Raw genomic sequence first — 27129 nt, forward strand, 5'->3', positions numbered from 1 at the left:
AGAGAGCCGACCAGAACATCCGGATATATCTACACTGCCATAATCCATGTGTTAAAGTTGCCGACCCCACTCCGCACTTCGTACACTTCTCTGAAACTATGGCTCCCGCATACCATGCTTGTCTGCCCAAAAAGTATGCCCTATATATAGTCCGGAAGTGGCTCTCTTGCAACTCTGCGCTGTGTACCACTCCTGTTATTCCTTTAAGGGCTGCCAAGAGTCTACCCCCGGTTTCCCTTTCTCTCGACTCCTTACTCCACCTTTCAGCCAATTCACTCACATCTCGTACAGGTTTATACTTTCCCAGGACTTTGTGAAACCATGATATGGATACTTGTCCGGCTGGGTCTCCTTTTGAGTTTTATCCAGTAATCTTTGCGTTCCTCTTGTGTCCTGCGTTTCATGAATTCTACCTCTTTTGCTTTTATTTTTCAGCCTCTTGTTTGGAGAACCATATCAGTTTCTTTTTCTCTTGCTTTTGTTTACTATCCTTAAATAAATATCTGTTGCCATTTTTGTAGCTCCTTTCAACTTGGACCACTTCCATTACTCTTATGACCTCCCATCCTGCCCACTCTTTATTCAGGTAATCCCCCATTTTACTGGTCAGCATGTTAGAAATCTAGCTCTTAGATCAAACAATACCATATAAGGATCACTCTGGCCAGGTGGGCCTACCCTGACATTAAACACATTTTTTTCCATTTGTAAGCAAGCATTAGGTGCAGTGTTACCCCTTCACTTGCGGGTTCCAACTAGAGGCTGACCACTAGCTGGCTTCAGCACTGAAACTGGCCTGAAATTCAGATTTGGCCATGTTATTTTGGCTGAAATTGCCTGTGCATTTTTGGCTGAAACCAAAACTACCCCCCCCCCCCCCCGGAAAAAATGCTGTCCTCCTAGGCCTGCATTAGAAGCCTCGGTGATCTAGTGGCCTAGTCAGGGCAGGAGTGATCCCCAGTTGTTCCTGCTCATGCTGGCTCCACATTCTAAATGACTGCTGCGTCCTGCGGCAGTTTTTAAGATTACTTCTGGAGGTTCCAGCAGCAATTTTGAGATTTGGAGACAGCTAGTGCAAGCCCTAAGTTTCCAGATGGTCTGCCTTAGTACTAATGTACTGACATTGGAATTAACTGTTTTTTTGGGGTCTGCTATTCATATATTTGTCTAAGGTGATACATAACAGATAGTGTAACTTCTTGGTATAGACCAAGATTTCTAGTCTTAGGTGTTAGTTTTAATTTGAGATTTCTTTGTAATTGTTTTGTTACTTTGGAGATGATTTTTTTTTTTTTTTTGGTATCCCAAGCAACCTGTTGAATTGTATGGGCCCAATATTCAGCCAGCAGCTTTATGCTCAGAAATTCAATGCCGGATCATGTCCAGGCTTCGGAATTGAACTTCTGGGTTTTTGGAGCTGGCTACACCATAGCTGGTTAAGTGTGATATTCGGCAGTTAACTAGCTACGGACACCGCATAAAGATAGGACTGACTTTTATGTGGTCCTGTTTATGTGGTGACCTTGGCCAGTGAAGTGCTGAAAATTGGTACTTAACGGGCCAAGTGCTGACCCCGCCCCTTAATACCCCCAAAATGGATGATTTTACTGTAAGTGCCAACCAGTCATTTTCAGCAGCACTAACTGGTTAAGTGGTACTCAAAATGACCAGTTAGCTCCAAACAGGAAATTTAACTGTCAGGAAGCCATTTCTGATTGGTTAAATTGGTTTGAATATCAACCCGTTAGTTACTAGGGAGATGTTGCAAATTTCAGATGTGGCTAATCCAGAGGAAGCTTGAATTGAAGGCTGCTTAAAGAAAGAAGCATATTCTGATTGCTCTGTTGTTGGATGTATTGTACTTTATTTATTTTAAATTTCCTTGATGTCTTGTATTTTTCTCTTGTGTTCCCTGTATTACTGTATATGGATGCAATTGTAAGTGAGGAGATGATAAAAAAAAAAAAGCATAGAGTGATAAAATGTCAGAAATATATTAAAGAATGAAGTACTATAATTTCATTTAAAGTTATTGCCAGTCCTTTCCCTGTAGTGATAAAGAAGCTGATTCTTGTTAGTAGTGCCTTATTTTTTGCTTTTACCACCTAGGGAACTTGTTATAACAACATAAGAAACCAGGGGAAATGACTTGTGATTAAATCACACTAATACACTGTTCCACTAGGAAGTTATTGATATTCTCATTAGAGAATTACTTTGTAATCTGACATTTTTATTACATGGTTCAATTAAACTTAAAAGAAAACAAATTTCTCTTTAAATTCACATTTTCACACTGAATAGGGGGGAGAAGAAAATCTAAGGTCTTTAATTTTCAAGTAAACCTCTTTCCATAACAGCTTATTCATATTTTAACTTGTTTTGCTGAATAGCATGTTTTCTTTAAGGTCAGGACAATGGTACTTCATGCTGGCCACACAATCCCAGGCTTTGCATCCTGAGCTCTCTTTCTCCTCCATACTCAGAGTACACATCTTAAGCTTTTTTTTTATTTTTTACTTTTCTTCCCAGAGTACAAAATGTGAGCTTGCTCCCTCCTCCTGAGGGCATACATCCGGAGCACTCACCTCCCTCCCAAGGGCACACATCCCTGCTTTCTCTTCTTCCCACAACTCTACCGTCTCTTCCGCTCTCCCTGCACTGATCATGTTATAAGAAGAGGAGAGGTGCATCCTCCTACTCTGCCGCTCAGAGTGACTTCTAATTTGAACCATGCTTCTTTACTAGATCCCATGCAGTTCAAATCAGGCCAAGGGAGCAGAGGAGGAGGATGTGGCCCTACATATAACTTCTCTTTTCTTCTTGACTTGTTGTGACCAGCCCAAGGAGATGGGATGTAAGTGAGCTGCTGTCACTTCTGGTTCCTGTGCAGAATTCTGTAGAGGAAAATTTTGTGCAACCTCTGTATTGCATAAGTTGCTCAGAATTCTCCCAGAAGTCAATATATATGAGTGCCATATATTGTGGGACCCTGGAAGGCTGATAACTGTGAAATGCCAAATGCCTTTCTTTAATTGAACTGTAATAGATCAACAAAGTTTGTACAGTACATGTCAGAATAAATCAGTTACATGGAGTACTGTAATCCTAAAGCCTTTCTAGTCTGCATACTTAAATTTACCCTAAAATTTCTTCTTAGCACCCAGTGGCAGAGCTTTTCAGATGGCAAAGCAAATTGATTTTAAGGAAAAAAAAAACATCATGAAAAACAGAAGAGTAAATTTGCAAACAAAACAGTGGGGATTTTTTTCTGTAAAAGCTGCAAACAAATGACTTTCGTTGAACCTTGTTACAATCTTTGTGTTTCTTCAGAAAAGTGATGTGCATTCATTTGCACAGAGGCTTCAGCTGCGGGTGCCTTCCATGGAGTCTCTCTTTCGAAGTCCCATGAAAGAAGCCCTCTTCCGCTCATCTTCCAAAGAGTCGCTGGTACGGAGTTCTTCCAGGGAATCCCTGAATCGGCTAGACATGGAGAGCCCAGGTCCCATGTTTGATCCGTCATCAGACATTGAAAGTGAGGCAGAGGAAGTGCCAGGAAGTCTGGATGGTCTAAGCAAGGAACAGCTCTTCCAGAGGCTGCGGCAGATGGAGCGCAGCCTGGGAAACTACAGAGGGAAATACTCTGAGGTAGGTCCATGATTCTCAGACAATAATAAGTTGTTAGTGCTGTCTTTTAATCTTTATTTCTAGGTATCCAGTGGGACTAACATGGCAATCACACTACTTTACTAAGACTAAAATGAGAAACTCCCACCACTCCCATTCCTTATCCTGCTAGACCAGTTCAGATGAGTGAGTTATGTTCCCCAACCAATAGATAGAGACAGAGAACAATGACAAGTGATGTCATCATCTTCATAAGTGATGGTGCAGAATTAGAACTTGTCAATATCTATGCCTCCATCAGATGGTCAGACTGGTGCAGCAGGGTGACTTTTTGGTTTGGTGGGCCTGGCTCCCTGGGGCACAGTCAACAGTTTGTAGTCCCATGGTTGAGTACTTGGCCAGAAGAGATATGAGGGATTGATCTAATGACCATTACCGTGATTGAGCAGGAGGAGTTTGCACTATGAGCTCCAAGCCACAGCCTGTGAGCCTTCACTTGGTGAGGCAATGGTCCCATGTGGCAGAGGCTGGAAGAGGGATCCTGAAGCTCCAAGCCTCAACCTCCGTGTCTTTGCTTGGTATGGTAGCTGCTGGCAATGGTCCTGTGGGGCTATTGGCATCAGTATGTGAAACAGAGAAAAATGTAGGCAGATGTAGACCATATGGCCTGTCCAGACTTGCCCATCCATGCCATCTACTCTCCCTATCACTCCCTTAGAGATCCTATGTACTTGTCCCATTCTGTCTTGAATTCAGATACTGTTTTCATCTCCACCACTTCCATCGGGAGGCTGTTCCATGAATTCACCACCCTTTCCATGAAGAAGTATTTCGTCAAATTACTTCCAAGTCTGTCCCCTTTCACCTTCATACTATTCCCCCTCATTTCAGAGTTCCCTTTCAATTGAAAGAGACTCGCCTCCTGTGCATTTATGCCACGTAGATATTTAAATGCCTCTGATGTATTTCCCCTCTCCTGCCTTTCTTCCAAAGTATACATATTGAGATCTTTAAGTCTGTTCTCATATGCTTTATGACAAAGATCACTAACCATTTTAGTAGCCGCCCTCTGGACCGACTCCTTCCTATTTATATCTTTTTGAAGGTGCATTCTCCAGAACTGTACACAATATTCTGAATGCGGTCTCACTAGAGACTTGCCTCCTTTGCATTTATGCCACTTAGATATTTAAATGCCTCTATCGTATTTCCACTCTCCTCCTTTCTTCCAAAGTATACATATTGAGATCTTTAAGTCTGTTCCCATATGCTTTATGACGAAGATCACTGACCATTTTAGTAGCTGCCCTTTGGACCGACTCCATCCTATTTATATCTTTTTGAAGGTGGGTTCTTCAGAATTGTACACAATATTCTGAATGAGATCTGACTAGAGTCTTAAACAGGGGCATCATCACCTCCTTTCTCCTATTGGCCATTCTACTCCCTATGCACCCAAGCATCTTTCTAGCTTTCACCGTCACCTTTTCTACTTTTGTTTGGCTACCTTAAGATCATCACATATGATCACATTTAAGTCTCGCTCCTCTTTTATTTATTTATTTATTTATAGCATTTGTATCCCACATTATCCCACCTCTTTGCAGGCTCAATGCGGCTTACAATGTATCGAACGTAATCACTTATTGTTACAAAGAGATGTTGAATAACATATTAGAGTTTAAAGCAAGCAGATATTATAAAAGTAGTTACTTGTTGTTAAATAGAGATTTTGAGTGATATAGTAGAAGTATAAAGCAAGCAGATATTATAAAAAATAGTTCTGAGTAAAGGTGTGGGAGATGTGTATATTTATATTTGTTATTCTATGTGATATGCCTTTTTAAAAAGATGGGTCTTCACTTTCTAAATTCTAACGTTCTCCCAGGTTTTTGCAGCCCAAATGCATGATCCAGCATTTTTAGGTGCCAAATTCCAGACTTTTCCTCTAGCTTCATGAAGTCCTTCTTCCTATTATCCATACCATCAGGGGTGTCTACCCTATTGCAGATTTTGGTATCATCTGCAGAGAGGCAAACCTTACCAAACAGCCCTTCAGCAATATCGCTTACAAAAATGTTAAAAAGAACCGGCCCAAGAACCAAACTTGTGGCACACCACTGGTAACATCCTTTTTCTCAGAATGAGCTCCATTTACCTTCTACCCTATGTCGCCTTCCACTCAACCAGTTCCTAATCCAGTCAGCCATTTTGGGGCCCATACCGAGGGCACTAGTTTATTTATTAGGTGTCTATGTGGAATCATATCAAAGGCTTTGCTAAAATCTAAATACACCACATCTAGCTTTGTCCTTCGGTCCAACTCTCTGGTCACAGAGTCAAAGAAATTAATCAGATTTTGTCTGACAAGATCTGCTTCTAGTGAAACCATGTTGCCTCAGGTCTTGTAATGCATTGGATTCCAAAAACATTACTATTCTCTGTTTTAAAAGCATTTCCGTTAATTTACTTACCACAAAAGTCAAACTTACTGGCCTATAGTTCCCAACCTCGTCCTTACTTCCGCTTTTGTGGAGAGGGACCACATCTGCTGCTGTTCAGTCCTCTCGACTCTAGTGAAGCATTGAAAAGGTTATCCAGTGGAACTGCTAGAACGTCCCTAAGTTTCTTCAGTACCCTCAGATTTATGCCATCCAGCCTCATTGCTTCTCCACTTTTAATTTAGCCAGCTCCTCACAAACATAGTCCTCTGAAAATCGTTCAGGGACTACCACCCCTCCATTCCTATCTGTGTTTGGCTTCTGCGGTCCTGCTCCTGGCCCTTCAACTGTGAACACAGAAGAGAAATATTTGTTACGTAATTCCGCCTTCTGTCAAGCTATCGACCTATATCAAACCTACCCTTTCTGTCTAAACTGATTGAAAACACCATTTTTGTTCAACTTCAAGCCCATCTCCATCTTGAGTCAACTCTAATTCTTCACTCCCGCCAATCAGGATTTAGACCTGGCTTTTGTACAGAGACAGTTTTGACCTCTTTACTAAGTGAAGTATATCAAAAACTAGATGAAGGATATATTGCCTTGGCTGTTTTATTAGATTTATCCATGGTGTTCGGTGTCATTGATCATGCCCTTCTGCTGTAATATGTTGCTGACTGTGGATTGTCAGGCATTGTCTTGAATTAGTTTATATCTTACCTTCAAAATCGTTCTTTTAGGGTAGTCCCTGCAAAAAGTGTATCCCATTAGTAACTCTGCTGTTTAGCCTTCCTTATTGCTGCTAGCGTATTATCCTTTTCTACTGTAAACTCATGTGTTGTGTCTTTTAACTTTTGTAATTCATGGAAGCCACATTGTGCCTGCATTTGTGGGAAAATGTGGGGTAGAAATGAACCATAAATAAATAAATAAATAAGTGGTCAATCTGAGTTACTTACTTTGACTTGTGAAGTCCCACAGGCTCTATTCTCTCCACCATCCTATTCAATATTTATTTGAGCCCACTTACACACCTTATTCAACTTGCAGGCTTTAGTACATATTTTCCTCCTGATGATATTTTCATTGTTCACTACCAGCCTTATTTTCAAAAGTGATGGGCGCCCATATTTCGACCCAAATCGGGAGATGGGCGCCCATCTTGCGAAGGCGCCCAAATCGGTATAATCGAAAGCCGATTTTGGGCGTCTTCAACTGCAATCTGTCGCGGAAACGGGCAAAGTTGACGGGGGCGTGTCGGAGGCGTGGTGAAGGCGGGACTGGGGCGTGTTTATCGGCCGAGGAGAGATGGGCGCCTTCGGCCAATAATCGAAAAAAGAAAGGCGTTTTTAGCGCGAATTTGGGCCATTTTTTTGGACCCTTTTTTTCACGAACAAGTCCCCAAAAAAGTGCCCTAAATGACCAGATGACCACCGGAGGGAATCGGGGATGACCACCCCTGACTCCCCCAGTGGTCACTAACCCCCTCCCACCAAAAAAACACCAACTTCAACAACTTTTTTTTCCAGCCTGTATGCCAGCCTCAAATGCCGTACCCAGTTCCATCACAGCAGTATGCAGGTCCCTGGAGCAGTTGTTAGTGGGTGCAGTGGATTTCAGGCAGGTGGACCCAGGTCCATCCCCCCCCTACCTATTACACTTGTGGTCGTAAATGGGAGCCCTCCCAACCGCCCCCAAAACCCACTGTACCCACATGTAGGTGCCCCCCTTCAGCCATAAGGGCTATGGTAATGGTGTAGAGTTGTGGGCAGTGGGTTTTGGGAGGGATTTGAGGGGCTCAGCACCCAAGGTAAGGGAGCTATGGACGAGAGGTATTTAAATTTTTTATTTTACTTTTTACAAGTGCCCCCTAGGGTGCCCGGTTGGTGTCCTGGCATGTGAGGGGGACCAGTGCACTACGAATCCTGGCCCCTCCCACGACCCAATGCCTTGGATTTGTTTGTTTTTGAGCTGGGCGCCTTCATTTTCCATTATCGCTGAAAAACGAAACCGCCCAGCTCAAATCCACACATATCCGATGCATTTGCCCGGCACAAACCGTATTATCGAAAAAAAAGATGGGCACCCATTTTTTTCGAAAATACGGTCTGTCCCGCTCCTTCACGTATCTATTCTTGGACATAGACGCCCATGGAGATGGGCGTTCACGTTTGATTATGCCCCTCTATGTCTCCAGACTTACACTGGATCTTATCCCTCTTCAAAACTGTTTGGACTAGGTTTCATCTTGGTGTAAAAAAAAAAATTGATTCTAATTCCAGATAAATCAACTGCTTGTTGGCTAACTAGGAGTGGAGGAATAGCCTAGTGGTTAGTGCAGCGGACTTTGATCCTTGGGAACTGGGTTCGATTCCCACTGCAGCTCCTTGTGACTGTGGGCAAGTCACTTAACCCTCTATTGCCCCAGGCACAAAATAAGGACCTGTATATATGTAAACCGCTTTGAATGTAGTTGCAAAATACCACAGAAAGGTGGTATATCAAGTCCCATTTCCCTTTCCTGGCCATGTATCAGTGCCAGCTCTGATCCCAGTATTATTTGGTACCCCTATTTAGCCAGTGACACAATTTAAATACTTAGGTGTAACCCTGGACTCTCAGCTTAGTTTTTCAATTCATATTTCTCCAGTTCTTAAGATACGTCATACATTGTATCATGCTTTTGTTGCGGGGAGCAGCGGGGGGGGGGGGGGGGGGGAAGGCGTCCATACAGGATGCTCATGACGAACGCCCTTGCCCCCTCCCGATTTTTTTTTTTTCTTTTTTGGTGCTGAGGGAGAGGGGAGCAGTGGCGACCTGGGGCATCAATAAAGGACGCCCCTGACGCACGTTTTCGCCCCCCTAGTTATTTTTTTAAATAGATTTCACTTGTAAACTTGTAGCAGACAGCCCTAATGAGAGGTACAGACCTCTCGTTAGATTTCCTGCCTTTTTCCTGCGTAAAGGCAATCGGAAAAGGTTAGTGCATCTCGTTTCAATGGGGTTTGTACACAAATTGCTCATCTGCATTCCGTTTTCGTTAGCTGCTAGCTTCCTCGATAAAAGCCCTTTGATGCATGCAACGGATCAAAATTTCCTCGTTGGAGGGTCGTTAAAGGCTCATTAAGGTTTAGTGCATCTGCCTCTTTGTTGCTTAGACTGCGAGCATTTGTGGTCATAGCTTTCCATCTACATTTCAGTGGCATTTTTAAATTATATATTTATGTATTTCTGGAATACTGCTTTAATATGTTGCATTTGGCGTGTATTTAGATTTTTTTTGTACATAATTCTATGGAGTGTAAACAGTGTGCATTTTACTATCGGTAACAGAGCTTCTGGGGAGGCAGTTGGTAGATAGTGAAGGGGGGTCTTTCACTGTTGTGTTCAAAAGTGCCTCTGCTGTCCCTTTTCTTTTTTTTTTGCTCTTACAGGTGGAGGTCTATTCCCTTTAAGCTGCACTAAACATCCAATAGCTGAATAAAATTTAGAGTAGCTATAAACATATAGTTAAATTACATGCGAACAAATAGAGAAAGCATAAGGAGCATGGCTAATAGAATTCTTTCTGACCTCTCTGCAGGTACTTATATGTATGTGTGTGTGTGTGTGTGTGTGTGCACATCTGTGTTTGTATCTGTAAGAAGTGCTCACAGGGTAATGTAATGGAAATTGTTTGCTCATGTCAACTCAGTCCTTTGCTCGCGAAAAAAGTTTTTTGCTTATATCAACTCGGTCCTTAGAAGAAACATTGCTCCTTATACAAGGACTAAAGTTTCTAAATGTGACTGTTAATATCCCCTACATTATGGGACACTATTTAACAGTCATAGCCTCTACAAGACGTTTTGTCTCACTCTCCTCAGTCCCACCTCTGTTTTTCATTTCTGATAAGCTCCCTATGTTGTTCGTCTTATATACATACTCGTCCTTCAATTACAGGTTCATCATTGTTAACCCTGAATTCACAAACCTAAACAAGAACAACTTTCAACATCTCCTCCGCTTGAATTTTCCTTTTTTTTTTTTTTTGGTTTATCTGGTCCATGGTTGTATACTCCTCCTTGCTTCAACATGGACCTCCCCAGGACCAGCTACACTCCTGTTATCTACCCTCCAGGCACCCGTATTAATCACATATACGTCTTGTACTTTTAACAACCCTTGTACCATCCCCTTCCCCAGATTAGAATCTCTCACTAAGCAGCAGCCTCCAGCATTCACAGGACCAGTGAACAAAGTTCCTAGAGCACAACAGTAGTTCTGTATTTTCCCCTTGTCTTCTGTTTTGGCTCTGATTACAGCAAAAGTTCTACTATTCCCTTCTTGTCTTGGAGATAGTCTTCCACCTGGGCCTCAAATGTCTGTGTATCTTCTCTTGCCGATGAGAAGTTGATTTCATCCTCCTGGGGTTCAGTAATAAGGTTGCTCTCCAAGTAGCTGTTTATCCTTGGCATGTCTGCTCAGGAGTCATCCTGTAACTTGACTTCCTTAAATGCCCCACACAGCTGGTGTGGATCTCATCTGCTCTTTGATGGGTCTCTCTGGTCTGTTCTCTGCTGAGCTTAAGTTCACCAAGAATTTTTCAACAGCTTCCTTTGAAGTCAGCTTTTTATGTTTCCCATTCTCAAAAATAATTATTGCTGGGTACCAGATGTCTGCTTAAATGCCTTTCATCAGCAAGGCCTGCTAATACTTCAGGAGATCCTTCTTCTTTCTGACTATTTCAGTACTTAGCCCTGGAAAAACTTGGATTCCTGATTTTTATAGACCACATACCTCATCCTCCCATCTTCTTTAATTATATGTTATATTGAAAGTGCAGCAGGCCTATATAATTATAGCTGAAGGCACTTTCTCCTGTTCTGATAGGGGCCTCGTTTCTCTGTGCGACCTCTCAATTTCATATAGTCAAAATTGTCCTGTTGTGTGTGCAGTTAGTTTCAATCATGGTGTGTGACTGGCTAAATGTCACCTTATCCATTGAAGATATGGGAAAATAACCAGTCATTCACCTGCTTCCTGAAGTAGGAGTGATCTTGAGCTGGGCAAAGCCCTTCTGAAAGTGAGTTTGTGTGTGGGGGCTACTTCTGAGAAGGCTCTCTGGTGGGTGTCATGTGATATGTGATTTTGATGGGCAAGGGTATGGTTAGGGATGTTTCTTGGAGGGATCTTAGGGATCTGGCCTTTAAGTACTCTAGCCCACTCTCTCTAAGTACCTTGTGTTTGTGTGGAACATTTCTTTCTCCGAGGACAAGCAGGCTGGACATCATCACGCATGGGTCGTTGTCCGCAACGGCCCAGGAGACCGGAAGTTAAAAACAAAAACTTTAAAAAAGTTCTAGAAGCGACGAGGCGTGCGCGGGGACAACGCACCGCGCATGCGCAAGTGACTTCCCGCCCGCGCGCTTCCCTCAGTTCTTCTTATCCGCTATGCGAAGGAATGGTGTTTTTGTGCTGCTCCTCGTGTGTTCGGCCCAGGAGAACGTCTTTGCATTTATCGTGCCTTTTTTCCTCATGGTAGGTAGTTTTTTCCTCTAGAAAAAAAAAAAAAAAGAAGTTTCTACCCTTATTTTTTTAGTTTTTCCTCATTTTTCAAGTTTTTTTGTTTTTCATTGCGGCCGCGTCTTTTTTCCCTCTTTTTGTGCCTTTTTAATTGGCACCATCGAGCCGTTTGATTTCGCGAACGCTGTCTTCCCGCCCTTGTCATCGAGGACTCCCAGTGGCTTCAAGCGCTGTACTCACTGCAATCGGACCATCTCGTCTACCGACCCTCACGCGTGGTGTCTCCAGTGCCTCGGGGCCGATCATCTTCCAGCTGCTTGCAAGTTGTGTAAGTTGATGAAGAAGAGGACCCCGGTAGCATGAGATGCTCTGCGCAAGAGACCTTTTGGATCGGTCTGGTCCTTCGACGTCGGCATTTGTACCGAGGTCGGCGGCATCGGTGTCGACATTGAGGGAAGCAGTGCCGAGAGTCCAGGTAATGGCTGCAGAGAGACTACTTTGAGCTGGGATGCAGCGAGGCATCGAGCGGGTCTCCACCCATCTCGAGGTCTACTGCTATGCAGGCCCCCCGGGACTGACCTTCGTTGGACCTGGTACCGAGGAGGCGTGAGGATTCCACGTCCTCCTCATCGGTACCGAGGAGTGTCGATGACAGGCGTCGAGCGAAGGCAAAGAAGCATCACCATTGATCTCCTTCCAGGCATGGTACCGAGAGCTCCGGGGAGCCGAGGGAGTCGGCACCCGAGAAGCGTCGGCGCCAGGTGGATTGCTCACCCTCCATTCAGGAGGTGCTGATGCGTCAGTCGTCCGGCAGCCTGGTATCGACTCTTGAGCCCCCTCAGATTCTGGCACCGACTTCTGCACCGGCCCCACAGCCTTTTCCGATGGCAGCTCTCGATGAGCGTCTCCGGGCCATTCTTCCAGAACTTCTGGAAGGACTGCTTCGTCAATCTGCTTCGTTACCGGAGGTGCTTGCGCCTCCTGTACCTACTGCTGAGACGGCGTCTGGCCATCCCCTGTGAGGAGGTCCTTGCCCTCGGTACCGCTTGCGGTACCGGAGCCGGTTGCCACCCGGGTTGACTCTCCCTCGATGTTGGTGGAGGAAGCTTCGCCAGAGTCCAGGCAGGGATCGACTTCTCGACATCCCCCATGAGGACGTTGATCCTCGAAGTCGAGACAGGCTCGGGTTCAGGCTGCTCTTAGAGAGCTTCTGTCTGATACCGAAGAGGAGCACTCATGGGGAGAGGAGGAAGACCCCAGTTATTTTTCGGAAGAAGACTCCCAGGGGCTTCCTTCTGATCCTACTCCGCCTATTGAAGTTAGACAATCTCCACCTGAGAGTCTTTCTTTTTCATCTTTTGTGTGGGAAATGTCTAAGGACATTCCATTTCTCATGGAGGCTGTGTATGAGCCCAGGGCTGAGATGTTCGAGGTCCTGGATTATCCTTCTCCACCTACAGAGGTTGCAACGGCCCCCCTGCACAATACGCTCAGGGAAGCATTGTGGCGGAATTGGTCTTGCCCTCTCTCTAATTCAGTTGTCAACAAGAAGTCCGAGTCCCAGTACAGAGTCCACGGTGAGCCTGTGATGGTGAAGGCCCAACTTCCTCACAATTCTATGGTGGTGGACTCTGCTCTCAGAAGAGCCAAGAGTACTAGGGACTATGCCTCGGCGCCCCCGGGCAGAGAGTCTAGGACCTTGGATTCTTTTGGGAGGCGTATGTATCAGGCCGGAATGCTCGCCGCCAAGATCCAAACATACCAGCTGTACACCAACTTTCACTTACGGAACTCGGTGAAGCAACTGTCTAGTTTAGTTGAAGCTCTCCCTCCGGAGCTTGCTGAACCTTTTCACCAGGTGGTCAGGCAGCAGAAGGCGTGTCGCAAATTCCTGGCCAGGGGGGCTTACGACACTTTTGATGCCGCATCCCGAGTAGCTGCTCAGGGTATCGTGATGCGCAGACTCTTATGGCTGCGTGTCTTGGACCTGGATCAGAAGACCTAGCAGCGAATGGCGGATGTTCCTTGCTGGGGGGATAACCTTTTCGGAGAGAAGGTTGAGGATATGGTTGATACCCTCAAGAAGCATCATGATGCTATGGATTCTCTCTCCCACCGGATGTCTTCTGCTACTACCTCCTCCTCTAGGAGGTTTTTTGGAAGGAGGAGGAGTGCTCCCTATTCCTATAATAGGCATAGGTACACTCCTGCCTCTCGCTCCCAGCAGGCTCGCTCTCGTCAGTGGCATGCACCGAAGGCCCCTCCGGCTCCCCAGCAAAAGCAAGGGATGGGCTTTTGACTGGCTCCACAGCAGCATAGCCGAAGTAAGCGTATTCGTGCTGGACGATCTGCCTGTTTGGGGGAGGTTGATATTTTTTCACCAAAGGTGGCCTCTTATAACCTCCGACAGATGGGTTCTTCAAATAGTCTGGTTAAGATACGCTCTCAATCTAGAATCCAAACCTCCAAATTGCCCACCGGGATCTCTATCCTTCAGCTCTCAGCACAAGCAGGTACTTGCAGAGGAACTCTCCGCTCTTCTAAAGGCCAATGCGGTCGAACCCGTACCACCAGGGGAAGAAGGGCTTGGATTCTATTCCAGGTACTTCCTTGTGCAAAAGAAAACAGGAGGGATGCGTCCCATCTTAGACCTAAGGGCCCTGAACAAATTCCTAGCCCGAGAAAAGTTCAGGATGCTTTCCCTGGCCACCCTTCTTCCCATGATTCAGGAAAACGATTGGCTATGCTCTCTGGACTAAAGGATGCCTACACTCACATCTCAGTGCTCCCAAATCACAGGAAGTACCTCCGATTTCGACTGGGAACTTGGCATTTTCAGTACTGTATACTGCCCTTTGGTCTAGCATCTGCACCCAGGGTCTTTACAAGTGCTTGGCAGTTGTCGCAGCATCGCTACGCAGACTGGGAGTGCATGTGTTTCCTTATCTCGACGATTGGCTGGTGAAGAACACCTTGGAGGCAGGAGTACTACGATCCATGCAGATTACTATTCAACTGCTCGAGCTGCTGGGGTTTGTCATAAATTATCCCAAGTCCCACCTGATTCCAGTACAGAAGTTGGAATTCATAGGAGCTCTGTTGAACACATGGACATCTCGAGCTTATCTCCCCCAGGCGAGGGCAAACAATCTTCTGGCCTTAGTGTCCTTAGCTCGAATATCTCAACAGATCACAGCTCGGCAGATGCTGAGGCTTCTTGGCCACATGGCCTCCACAGTTCATGTGACTCTCATGGCACGTCTAAATATGAGATCAGCTCAATGGACCCTAGCTTCCCAGTGGTGTCAGGCTACAGGGGATCTAGAGGATGTCATCCATCTTTCCACCGATTTTTGCAATTCCCTACACTGGTGGATCATTTGCTCCAATCTGACCTTGGGACGTCCATTCCAAATTTCTCAGCCACAAAAAGTGCTGACAACGGATGCATCCCTCCTGGGGTGGGGAGCTCATGTAGATGGGCTTCACACTGAAAGAGCTTGGTCTTTTCAGGAAATGGGTCTTCAGATCAACCTCCTGGAATTACAAGTGATCTGGAATGCTCTCAAGGCTTTCAGAGACCGGCTGTCCAATCAAATTATCCTAATTCAGACAGACAACCAGGTTGCGATGTATTACACCAACAAGCAGGGGGGGCACCAGATCTCGGCCTTTGTGTCAGGAAGCCGTCAGGATGTGGCTTTGGGCGCACCAGCATGGCATGCTTCTCCAAGCTACATATCTGGCAGGCGTAAACACAGTCTGGCCGACAGATTGAGCAGGATAATGCAACCTCACGAGTGGTCACTGAACAAGGACGTTGTCCGCAAGATCTTCTGAGCGTGGGGCACCCCTTCAGTGGATCTTTTTGCCACTCAGATCAATCACAAGGTATCTCAATTCTGTTCCAGGCTTCAGGCCCACGACAGGCTAGCATCAGATGTTTTTCTCCCACGTTGGGGGACAGGCCTTCTGTATGCGTATCCTCCCATACCTTTAGTAGGGAAGACTCTGTTGAAACTCAGGCAAGACTGAGGAACCATGATTCTGATAGCACCTTTCTGGCCCCATCAGATCTGGTTTCCTCTTCTTCTGGACTTATCCTCTGAAGAACCGTGGAGATTGGAGTGTTTTCCGACCCTCATCACTCAGAACGAGGGGTCGCTTCTACATCCCAACCTCCAGTCTCTGGCTCTCACGGCCTGGATGTTAAGAACTTAGAAGTTGCCTCTTTAGGCCTTTCAGAGGGTGTCTCCCCAGTCTTGGTTGCTTCCAGGAAAGATTCCACGAAAAAGAGTTATTCTTTTAAATGGAGGAGGTTTGCCGTCTGGTGTGACAGCAAGGCCCTAGATCCTTTTTCTTGTCCTACACGGACCCTGCTTGAATACCTTCTACACTTATCAGAGTCTGGTCTTAAAACTAACTCAGTAAGAGTTCATCTTAGTGCAATTAGTGCTTACCATCAATGTGTAGAAGGTCAGCCTATCTCTGGACAGCCTTTAGTAGTTCGCTTCATGAGAGGTTTGCTTTTGTCAAAGCCCCCGGTCAAACCTCCACCAGTGTCATGGGATCTCAACGTCATTCTCACCCAGCTGATGAAGCCTCCTTTTGAGCCACTGAATTCCTGCCATCTGAAGTACTTGACCTGGAAGGTCGTTTTCTTGGTGGCTGTTACTTCAGCTCGTGGAGTCAGTGAGCTCCAAGCCCTGGTAGTCCATGCTCCTTATATTAAATTTTATCATAATAGAGTAGTCCTCCGCACTCATCCTAAGTTCTTGCCGAAGGTACTGTCGGAGTTCCATCTAAACCAGTCAATTGTCTTGCCAACATTTTTCCCCGTCCACACACCTGCCCTGGTGAGGACAAGTTGCACTCCTTGGACTGTAAGAGCATTGGCCTTTTACGTGGAGCGGACAAAGCCCTGTCGACAGTCTGCCCAGTTTGTTTCTTTTGATCCCAACAGGATGGGAATTGCCATTGGAAAATGCACCATTTCTAATTGGCTAGCAGATTGCATTTCCTTTACTTATGCCCAAGCTGGGCTGACTTTGGAGGGCCATGTCACGGCTCATAATGTTAGAGCCATGGCTGCGTCAGTGGCTCATTTAAAGTCAGCCTTCATTGAGGAGATTTGCAAGGCTGCAACGTGGTCATCAGTCCACACATTCACATTTCACTACTGCCTTCAGCAGGATACCTGACGCAACAGTCGGTTTGGGCAGTCGGTGTTACAGAATCTGTTCGGGGTTTAGAATCGAACTCCACCCTCCTAGGCCCTTTTCTGTTCTGTTCCAGGCTGCACTCTCACTTAGTTGTGTTTATTTCAGGTCAATCTCAGTTATGTTTGTGCAGCGCTGCGTATGCCTTGTAGCGCTATAGAAATGCTAAATAGTAGTAGTAGTAGTATGTCCTTGCCATTGCGAGGCCCAATTGACCAATGTTCATTGTTTTGAGTGAGCGTGGGTGCTAGGGATACCCCATGCGTGATGATGTCCAGCCTGCTTGTCCTCTGAGAAAATGAAGATACATACCTGTAGCAGGTATTCTCCGAGGACAGCAGGCTGGACATCATCACAACCCACCCTCCTCCCCTTTGGAGTTGTTTTTCTCATTTGCTTTTTATATAACTGAGGGAAGCGCGTGGGCTTCGCGGGCGAGAAGTCACTCACGCATGCGCGGTGCGTTGTCCCCGCTGCTTCCAGAACTTTTCAAAGTTTTGTTTGACTTCCGGTCTCGTGGGCCGTCGCGGACGACGACCCATGCGTGATGATGTCCAGCCTGCTGTCCTCGGAGAATTCCTGCTACAGGTATGTATCTTCATTGTATCCCTCACTCAGCCCTCCCAAATTAGAGTATGTATGTGGTTCCTTTAGATCAGTGATGCCCAATCATTTTACTGTGGCAGAACACCTAATATTTTTTCATACACCAAGGAACTCTTAATTTATGTAAACACATAAATGTTTATTCTAATAGCTTCTACAATCTAATTTCTTAAGGAACTCAATTTTGGAATCAGTGTTTAGGTTTTTTTGTTTGTTTGTTACATTTGTACCTCGCGCTTTCCCACTCATGGCAGGCTCAATGCGGCTTACATGGGGCAATGGAGGGTTAAGTGACTTGCCCAGAGTCACAAGGAGCTGCCTGTGCCTGAAGTGGGAATCGAACTCAGTTCCTCAGTTCCCCAGGTCCAAAGTCCACCACCCTAACCACTAAGCCACTCCTCCTTTAGCCCCAAATGAATATTTGATAAAATTAATACTGAGCTATTAATAAATGCCATTTTTGTGTATTTTAGCTGGTCACAAACTATCGAACTCTGCATAGAGAGAAGGAAAAGTTGCAGGTAAGAAGTGCTTTTGTTTTAACATGCCAAAAATACATAAAAAGATTACATATCCCTGTTATCCTGGAGGTTTTTCATGCAGTATGATTAGTCATCACATGACTTCTGTTACAAGGAGTTAGCAGCCTTTACTTTGTAAGACACGCTATGACTGGGACATCTTAATCTTCTGCTATTTGATTAGTTCCAAGATGTTGTATAGGAGATTAGATGCAGGATTCTTAGAGACAACCTCTGTATGGTAAGGAATCCTGCTATAAGTTAAATTCCATGAAATTAGACATAAGGATTTCAAACCTCTGTGCTTTACTTGCAGTGGGTTTTTTTTTCTTTATCGGACCCATATTTATTTTGAACCATAGCATTTTTTATAGTATAAATGGTCCATAGTTTGTTTAGGTACCCAGAAAAGATGCACAGCTTGTTAAAAACTTTTTTTTGTTTTTTTGCCTTAACCGTTCTGTCCTTTCTTGGTTGTTTTTCATTGTAAACTGCTTTGATTTTACTTGAAAGGCGGTATACCAAGTTTTAATTAAAAACATAAACTTCAACATTTTATTGCAGGCAAACCTCCAAAATTCCTTTGTACATTGGAGTGTCAAACTGTTTGGCACTCAAGGAGCTAAATTTTCTACTCAAAGCAAAAATAAAATTAACTTCTGATGTGCCTGTGCTGCCTTGGTTTAAGTGTGACTATTGGGCTCCTTTCTAATTTAACTACATAGCAGTTACTGACTGTGATATCACAACAGAGTGGTCAGAAAATGGAATATTGTCTCTTTGGTTTTAGTATTTTGAATACAGTTCTAAAATGACAAAAACATATCATTGATTTATGTTGGTTTATTCCACACTTGATATACTGCCTTTCTGTAGATAGTCAAAATGGTTTACATATACTAATTTTTGCAGGTAGTTTTCTGTCCCTAATAGGCTAGGTGCTTTCTGGAAGGTGACAGAATGTTTTCCTAAATCAAATATTTAATTACTTACCAAGCCCCCACATGATAATTAGAAAAGTTATCAAGATATTCAAAACAATCTTGTATACCATTAGGCTGCTCTCTTACCTGGCTTTCAGTGCACAAAAATAGAATGTTGTCAGATGAGGAAGACCAGAAAGGCCACCCTCTGCCCAGTCTGCTTCCTTTTGTAAATGGTTTAGATGCCAAATGATCTCTGGCTTTTTCTTCATGTAGATAGCTTTGTTGGAAGGTGGTTGCAAGGCTTACTTGGTAACTTACTTGCCTGTCTGTTATGAAAGTGGAGGAGGTCACCTGTCAGTATTTTAGAGAGTGTTGGAAAGGAACCAGCTGTTCTGGTACATGAGGGTAACAGATGACGTAGGAAGATACAGTACGCGGTGCTGGAAGCCAGATTTAGGCTTTGAGGTAAGAAATTGAAATGTAAAATATTTAGAGTAATGTTTTCATCCAGGACCCCAGAGGCAGGCTGAGCTCGAGAATGTGTGTGGATGAAGCAGTAGTGCAGCGAAGAGTTTTGCTAAGATTTGGGCAACATTTTGGAAAGAAGGAGCCTCTTCTGAAAAAATAGATTCCACTTTAACCAGGTTGGAACCTTTTTAAAAGGAGATTATAGTAATCTTTCAACTAGTTACCTTACCAGCCCCGCCCGGGCTCCGAGTACGCGGCCGGCCCGCCGGGAAGTGGCCTGCTCTTTTCCAACGGCTTCCCCAAAACAGAGGAGAGTTAGAGTTCAACTGAGCCGTCAGGAGCAGTAGCAACAGCACCGCAGCCTTTACTTCTGGGCCTCTAGCTCATACCAGCAGCAGTAGTGGCGTATTGCTGCCCCCGGTTGCTGCTCTGGGTTGCTGTGCGGCGGCTCTAGGGATCCCCCCGGCCTTGCTGACCATGGCAGCCACAGTCGCCTCCTGCTCTTTGAGGCCTGAGACAGAGTGTGAGGCGAAGGAGAGGCAATGCATGAAAGAGGGTGCACGGGCCCGGGCCGAGGAGTAGCTGAACAGGCCCCGCGTATGGTCAGGGATATTCTGCTTGCTCTCCACCAGCATCAACCGCTGCAAGCCTTCAAGAAGGAACCCGTGGCAGCGGCTAGCAAAGCCCTAAGCCTAGACAGTGTGTCCAAATCAGTGGAAGATTCTGGAGGACGGTGGAGGGCAGGCGAGCAGGGCAGCTCTCAGCAGCAACACTCTAATCACGCTTCAAGGGACCGAGAGGATTGGGCCAGTCGGACCTCTTCCCCCCCCCACACAAGCCGGCGGCCGTGCTGGGAGCAGCCGCCCGCGTCCACGGACGGGAGGTGAACTGCGAGCAGATAGCCAGTGCCTACCCTTCGGCGGAGAGTGGAGAGACCGCGGGTGGGACCACAGGAGACTAGGACCTCGCAGCTGAGGAGCCACGAGAGACCCGACAACAGAGCACCAGGCTAGGACTGGGTAACGTGAGGGAGACGGGGGCTTTCTCGGCAGAAGAAGCGTGCCTCAAAGCTATAGCCTCCTGCACTGTATCTGTCTAAAACCGGAGGGGTTGTGAACCAGATCTAACCTCTCCTACGACAGTGTCCACCCAATTGAAGAGAATCTGATTAAAAGAGTCAGGATTGAAAAAAGAAACCAAAACAAAAAAACCCCTTAAACATAAGAATGGCCACAATGGGATAGACTGTAGTCCCGATCGAGGCCAGAATCCTGTTTCCAGTAGTGGCCAATCCAGGCCACGAATACCTGACAACACCTTAAGGGAGTAAAACAGATTTTATGTAGACTATGCTCATTCTTTTGTTCCCACTCCCATTTCTTATTTTCACCTCTGTATTGCTCACTCACTCCTGACATACCATTACTCGCTCACCCCTACACACTAATGCTCATTGTTCCCCTTTTGCTAAGGCTTTTATTCCTCATTACTGTCTCTGTTTCCCACTCATTACTTTCTCTCATCTGACACTTTTCTTACCCTATGCTACTAGCTCAGTTAAGTATAACTTTAGGTCACTTCGAGTTGCATGGGGCCCATACTTCTATACCTTTCAACAGTCACCACATGAATATTGTGGGAGTATGTATACTTTGTGGATTGAACCTCTTAAGAGCAGCACTGAGCTGTGAGTTGTTAGAGAGTGCTGAGGAAGACTCAGCACTTCCTGGTACTGTGTCTCTCCATAAAAACAGCTTTGTAGATTGGTTGGGTTTGGGGATGGGAATAGGGCTGTGATCTAGTAAAGAGCATGTAATGACCCAATATTGGATTATAAACTTTGAAAAATACTGAGTTATAATGAGATACCACATTACATTATTTAGTTTAGTTTCAGTTTAATGTTTTGCTTAATAAAGAAATTTCAAAATATAAGTACTTTGGAAGGACTTTTGGTACTGGTCTTGCCATATTGAGAATATATAAGTTATCATAAAAGAATAAGTACATTCTTTTTTAAGCAAGTTATTATATTTGTATTATTACTACAGTGGTCATGCATTGTTATAGCCCATGCATTATTTTTTTTTGTAAGTCCTTAAATTTTTGCTTTGGTAAAAACATTTTAAATTTTATATCTTTTATAAGTTACTTACTATTTTGTGATCCACCTTTGTTCTCTCATATATATATTTTTTATTTGTTTTCAGTCCATTTTGAGCCAAAGCCAGGATAAAGCTCTTCGTAGAATTGGAGAACTGCGGGAGGTAAAATACAAAACATAAAAAGCAAACAAACCAACAGAAAAAGATATATAGTGTAATTGGTCCACATTATGGAACGCCATACCTTTAGAATTTAGGCTAGAACTTTCATTTGGGTATATACACTTTTTTATTCTCTTTTTGTTTTTATTCTTCAATATTACTGTCCATACTATTAGATCATATATAGCTCCCATTTCACATACTTGTACACATTATGTTGCTCTGTTTGTGCCAATTCATCATTAACACTAAGTATTTCCACTTATTATGTATTTTTTATTTATTTAATTATTTTATCATGCTGTTTTTGTTCTATCTGTGGCGATTCATTATGTATCATTAGTTATTTGTTTATGTTGTTTTTTTTATTAGTTTTATTCTTTCTGTGTTTTTAGACCCCTGAGGAAGGCATTGTGCCGTAACCCGGCCCATGTAGGGCCTTTGGGCCAGCTTATTTTGGCAAATTAATGTTTGGATGCTCTTACTGTTCTGTCCTCCGACAGCCTCGCACTAGTTTATAACGTGATCCTAAAATGTGTGTAATGCCTTTACTGTTATTCTCAGTCCCAAGGACTATCATTGCTGCAGTTTCCCCACTGGAAAAATACATGAGCAATGCACTGTGGGTAATGTAGTTCACAGGCAGTGCAACCACACTTGTTTGGCTGTGTAAGAACTGCTATCACTGGTTGTGAGGCTGCTCAGACCTTCTCTCTCTCCCTCTCTCTCTGCCAAGCTTGGCTCTTTTGTCTTCCTGCTCAGTCTTACTATTCTGTCCACAGAGGTCAGCCAGGTATGACCTTTCCCTCCTATCTCTAGGACTACCCCTTGCTATCCGATAGCAGGCTCTGTCCCCATTGGTCTCTATCTGCTCCTCCCTGTGTGAAGCCCCACCACTTCCTTGTCCTTTCAGCCACGAGGGGCTTCTTCCTCCATTACAGCCAGGGACATGGAGTTAACACCATCTCGCTCCAGACAGCTCTGTCCAGCTCAAACTCCCTGTAACGAACCTGGATTTTTTACCCTGTAAATATCTTCTTCCAAATGAGATATTGCACATCGCAGTCACCCAGCTTTGGACTATTTCTACCTGTTCAACTACTTTCCCCTCCCCCTGCAATACAACTACCTCTCTTCAGATCTCCACCTCCCACAGCCTCCAGATTAAGAAGTCTCTGTATCCTGAACATCTATCCGTGAGTAAATTATCTGTGATTTATTCAATAAAAGAGACTTTATAAAATAATAGAGACTTCAGGTGATTGCTGCGCCAGGGTTATGCTCCATGATATTGGGGCTTCTTATTACCAAGCCCCAAGAGTCATGACACTTACTCCTTGTTTGCCTTGGTCACTTAGAACTTCCCTCACTTTCACCCACGTTGTTTTTGCTTGTCTTTTTGTGATAGCTGTGAGGACCCCCCTTTTTCTTTCTTGCTTGTAAGTTAAATTTAACCACCCCCTTCCCTTATTATAATTTATTGTAATTCTCCTTGTGTATCTTTTCCCCTATAATCTATCTATCTATCTATCTATCTATCTATCTATCTATCTATCTATCTATCTATCTATCTATCTATCTATCTATCTATCTATCTATCTATCTATCTATCACTAAGCTGTGGGAAAAGGACCCTGTGGTATTGGCGGAGGCCATTTTTTCCCGCGTTCCAGGTCCCTTTTTACCACAGCAGGTAAAAAGCCCCTAAAAGAAATGGCCATGCGGGGGGAGCACTTAGCGCTACCCATTGAGGTGGCGGTAAAGTCTCCCGTGGTAACTGGGCGGTAACTGGGCAGCATGCAGCAGTGCTCAATTACTGCCGGGTTAGTGCTGCGCTATAAAATAATTTTTTTTTTTTACAATGCAATGGAGATGGCGCACACTCATGGCAGAACTACCATTGGCAGCCATGTTGGGCTGGCGGCAGTTCCAGGTTAGCAAGCAGTAAGCCCGCATTGTAAAAGGGCCCCAATATGCATTAATTTTATCCTTAATAGTAAGTTCAACTTCAGAAGTGCTGCTGTCTTTCTATGTGGGTGCTTTCTGGTTAGCTAGTTCAGTTTCTAGTCAATTAGTCAAATGAGTCATTGAGTATCATTAGTTGTTCTTCGGGAGAGAAATGTAATTTATCCAATATTAGAAGCTTTTTGTTGTAGTCTGTGTAAGGGTAGTTTTATAAGGGACTAAAGTGTGTCAAACAGCATTTTACACACTCAGGTAGGGTTTTATAAGACTCCCTTGGGTTTTGTGCCTAACTCAGTTTTGCTTGTTCGCGGGGAAAAAGTTAGGCACATAGAAACATAGGGAGAGATTCTGCAAGGAGCCACCTAGTTTTAGGTGGCAAGAATGTATTCAAATACCAGTAATCTAGTCATTTATGCATATATGTGTCCATATACATATCTAAATGAACATTTTCTGGCTATGCAGCATTCTGTAAATATGCACTAATACTTGAATGCCCATCTGCAAAGTATGCAGCATCCCATAGATGGGGTTTGGGTAGAGCATGGGCAAGATGCACCTTTACATGTGTAGATTATAAAAGCTATCATCTGCTCATGATGTTTAACAGCTTAGCCAAGAGCATTTACACCAGCTCTATGGCTGGTGTGATTGTGCCTAAAATATAGGCATGCTTGACCTGTTACGCTGGTATTCTATATGTGTAGGCATTCCTGGGGATGAAAAATAGAGGAACGGCAGGACTGGCACTTAAGTCCATATTGTCTTAAAGTACACACATAGGTGTCTATTCTTTCGAGCACATACATGCATATAACTACACTTGCTCAGAGCAGGTATAAATGCGTGTGCCTACTAACCCCTGGGATAATCTTATAAAGCCACATCTTTATATATAAAAGGCACCACCAACGTTCTAAATGAAGCCTCCAGCCGGAAGTGTGAAGGGGGAGAGAGATCCGGTTTCCCCATGAGTGTCTGCCCTGCCCTCGCTCTCTCTGTAATACAAACAGTGAAGGAAAACACAGCAAAGCACGAAATCAAATTGCTCTCTCTGTAACAGTGAAGGACTCGGAGGGGAGAGAGGGCAGAAGCCCTCACTATCTCTGTAACATAAACACAGCACAGCAGGAAACTTAACACTGAAGGACTCCACTCCGAGGGGGGAGGGGACAGAGAGGGCAGACAGCACAGGGGAAGGGAGAGAGGGCAGAGGGCAGGGACACACACACTCCCACATGCATACAGATGAAAACCTTGCTAGCCCCCGTTTCATTTGCATCAGAAACGGGGCTTTTTTACTAGTTGACTCATATGTTGCAGCTATTATATAACAGCATAGACACCTTGTTATAAAATAGCTTTCCATGTGTATGTGAACTGGGGCAGATGTAGAAATAAAACTGAAAAATACTGGAGGGCAGTTTTGATTGTTGTTCATATGTTCTCTTTGTCTGCAAGACTGTTGTATCAATTCCCCAGCTATAGCTTCACACTGGGTCTGATAATACCAGACCAGGGGGGAGTCCATTAGAACAGAAAATGAATGGAATAAGGAATGTAAATGGGAGCTAATTAAGGGGATAATTATAAAGGTCTTTTCCACAGGTAAAATAATATTTTATACCTCTTTTAAAATGATTTATACTATATGCACATCAAAATATATGTCTACAACCTATATACACACAAATCTAACCATTGTATTCCTTGGACTGAAGTTTGTGTTTGCCTGCATATATTATTATAAAATTACTTTCTCAGTTTAAAACATCTAACATTTTTATGTATGTATGTATTTATTTATTTATTTTTAAGGAGTTACAAATGGATCAGCAGGCCAAGAAACATCTCCAGGAAGAGTTTGATGCCTCTTTAGAGGAGAAAGATCAGCTTATCAGTGTTTTGCAAACGCAGGTAAACATGTGGTTGAGAAGGTACTAGTTTGAAATACTTCAAAGCTCTGTTCACTGTAAGGATTTACTGTATACAGAAAATGGTTTGACTAGTACTCTACCATGAATGTATCACCCAGTATTCAGCCTTAGGTAGTTGCATTTTTAAGGCTGCTGACAGCCACATGCTGAGTCTAAACTAGATATTTGGTGCCAGAGCCATATCTAAGCACTGGCATTCAGTATTCTAACCAGTAGGATATAGTGGGTGCAATCAAAGATAGGATTATGTCTTTTGTGTGGTTCTGTCTGTCCACTTAGGCAGGCACTGGTGCTGAATATGGATGGTGCCCACATAACTGCTGGCTCCTCCCTAACATCACCCCTGGACAGTATTGTGATGGTCAGAGCTGATATTCAGTGGCACTACCCAATTAAATGCCACCAAATATTGTCCCCTGGCCTGCTCAGTATTGTTTTGTGGGCAGGAGCTTCTCCTGCTCGCTTAAACCAGGCTGAATATCAGCTACCTAGAGGATAAATGCACAGTATGGTATTTATTAAGAATGTTCTGCTTCTGTCTTTCCTTTCCTCCTCCCCTCTCTCAGTAGAATGTTTGAGAGTCCTGCATTACTAAAAGCTAGGGCTGCAAATTAATTATGATTAACATGTTAACTATTAATCACATGCTGCCTCCCTCCTGTACCTCTCCCTGCTGCAGCCTTATTAAAAACTGATAGTGAGCTGGATAATCCATATGCCTTCCTTGTTACTTTGTACTGTACTCTGTTGGTTTGTGTGCAGCAAGTGTTCCAGTTTAGGTGTGCCGTTTTTTTTAAAATTGAGTTTTATTGGCAGAACAGAATGAAACTGTCAACATTGTTCAACTTATGTGAATGAACAGGCACGCCAAAAATAAACTTCCAGAGCACACAAACGCAGCAACACCTGAGGCTGGTTGTGAAGTGAACTTTACAGCTCCGTGAAGACAAGCATTATTAAGCTAAAGCCTGGGGAGCTCAGACTTTGTATGTGTGTGTGGTTTCTTTTTCATGTTTCTCAGAGAAGAGAAGAGAATTTAATTAAATGTGAGCCATGAGAACACCAACCCACAGTTACTGTGATGAGGTCCTCTCCCAGTAGAGGCCACAGGGGTAGAAGAGAACTCCTGTCTTCCAGAAGTAAGCAGAGAATTCTACACTGTAGGCTTGATTCCCCTGTACGGGGTCTTTATTTTCTGTTTTCAGTAAAGTTGGAGTGAAATATGAGAACAAAGTTCAAGTCGCCACAATTTGGAATATAAACAGAAAACTTGGTGTTCTACATAAGTACTGCTATACTGGGAGAGACTGAAGGTCCATCAAGCCCAGCATCCTGTTTCTAACAGTGACCAATCCAGGTCTTCGTTCCCTTTACTTTGTACATGACCCAAAAAGAGGATCCAACCAAGTGCCTTGGAAACTTTATGCAAATAAGCTCCTCAGTAGCAGTCCTTCAGAGGAAGGTCCCTTTTAAGCAACTTAATGTCTCTTCTTTTTCCTGGAAAAGAGTTTCTCAGTAAAGCAGTCTATAGTTCAGTCTTTAAAGAAACTACCCAAAATGTATTGTTTCATGAACAGTCTCAATCCCTGAATTTCCTGGTGCAAACCAAACTACTCAATGTCAAAATGTTCATTCCCTATTTCCTGT

General features: G+C 44.1%; 1 protein-coding gene across 2 annotated transcripts in view; it reads left to right on the forward strand.

Moving 5' to 3' along the window:
- The window catches only part of LOC115471783 (golgin subfamily A member 4-like), a 178193-nt gene that overhangs the window by 17228 nt on the left and 133836 nt on the right, over nucleotides 1-27129 (forward strand). The window contains exons 2-5 of one of the 2 annotated variants that reach the window (XM_030205621.1): nucleotides 3334-3648; nucleotides 17872-17919; nucleotides 21524-21580; nucleotides 25364-25462. In XM_030205621.1, the coding sequence (XP_030061481.1) occupies nucleotides 3385-3648; nucleotides 17872-17919; nucleotides 21524-21580; nucleotides 25364-25462 (468 nt within the window). In that variant the 5' untranslated portion in view covers nucleotides 3334-3384. The remainder of the gene's footprint in view (nucleotides 1-3333; nucleotides 3649-17871; nucleotides 17920-21523; nucleotides 21581-25363; nucleotides 25463-27129) is intronic. The other variant, XM_030205611.1, reaches the window with a different exon arrangement.

The sequence above is a fragment of the Microcaecilia unicolor genome, chromosome 1 (genome assembly GCF_901765095.1).
Source record: "Microcaecilia unicolor chromosome 1, aMicUni1.1, whole genome shotgun sequence".
In the NCBI taxonomy this organism is placed as follows: Eukaryota; Metazoa; Chordata; class Amphibia; order Gymnophiona; family Siphonopidae; genus Microcaecilia; species Microcaecilia unicolor.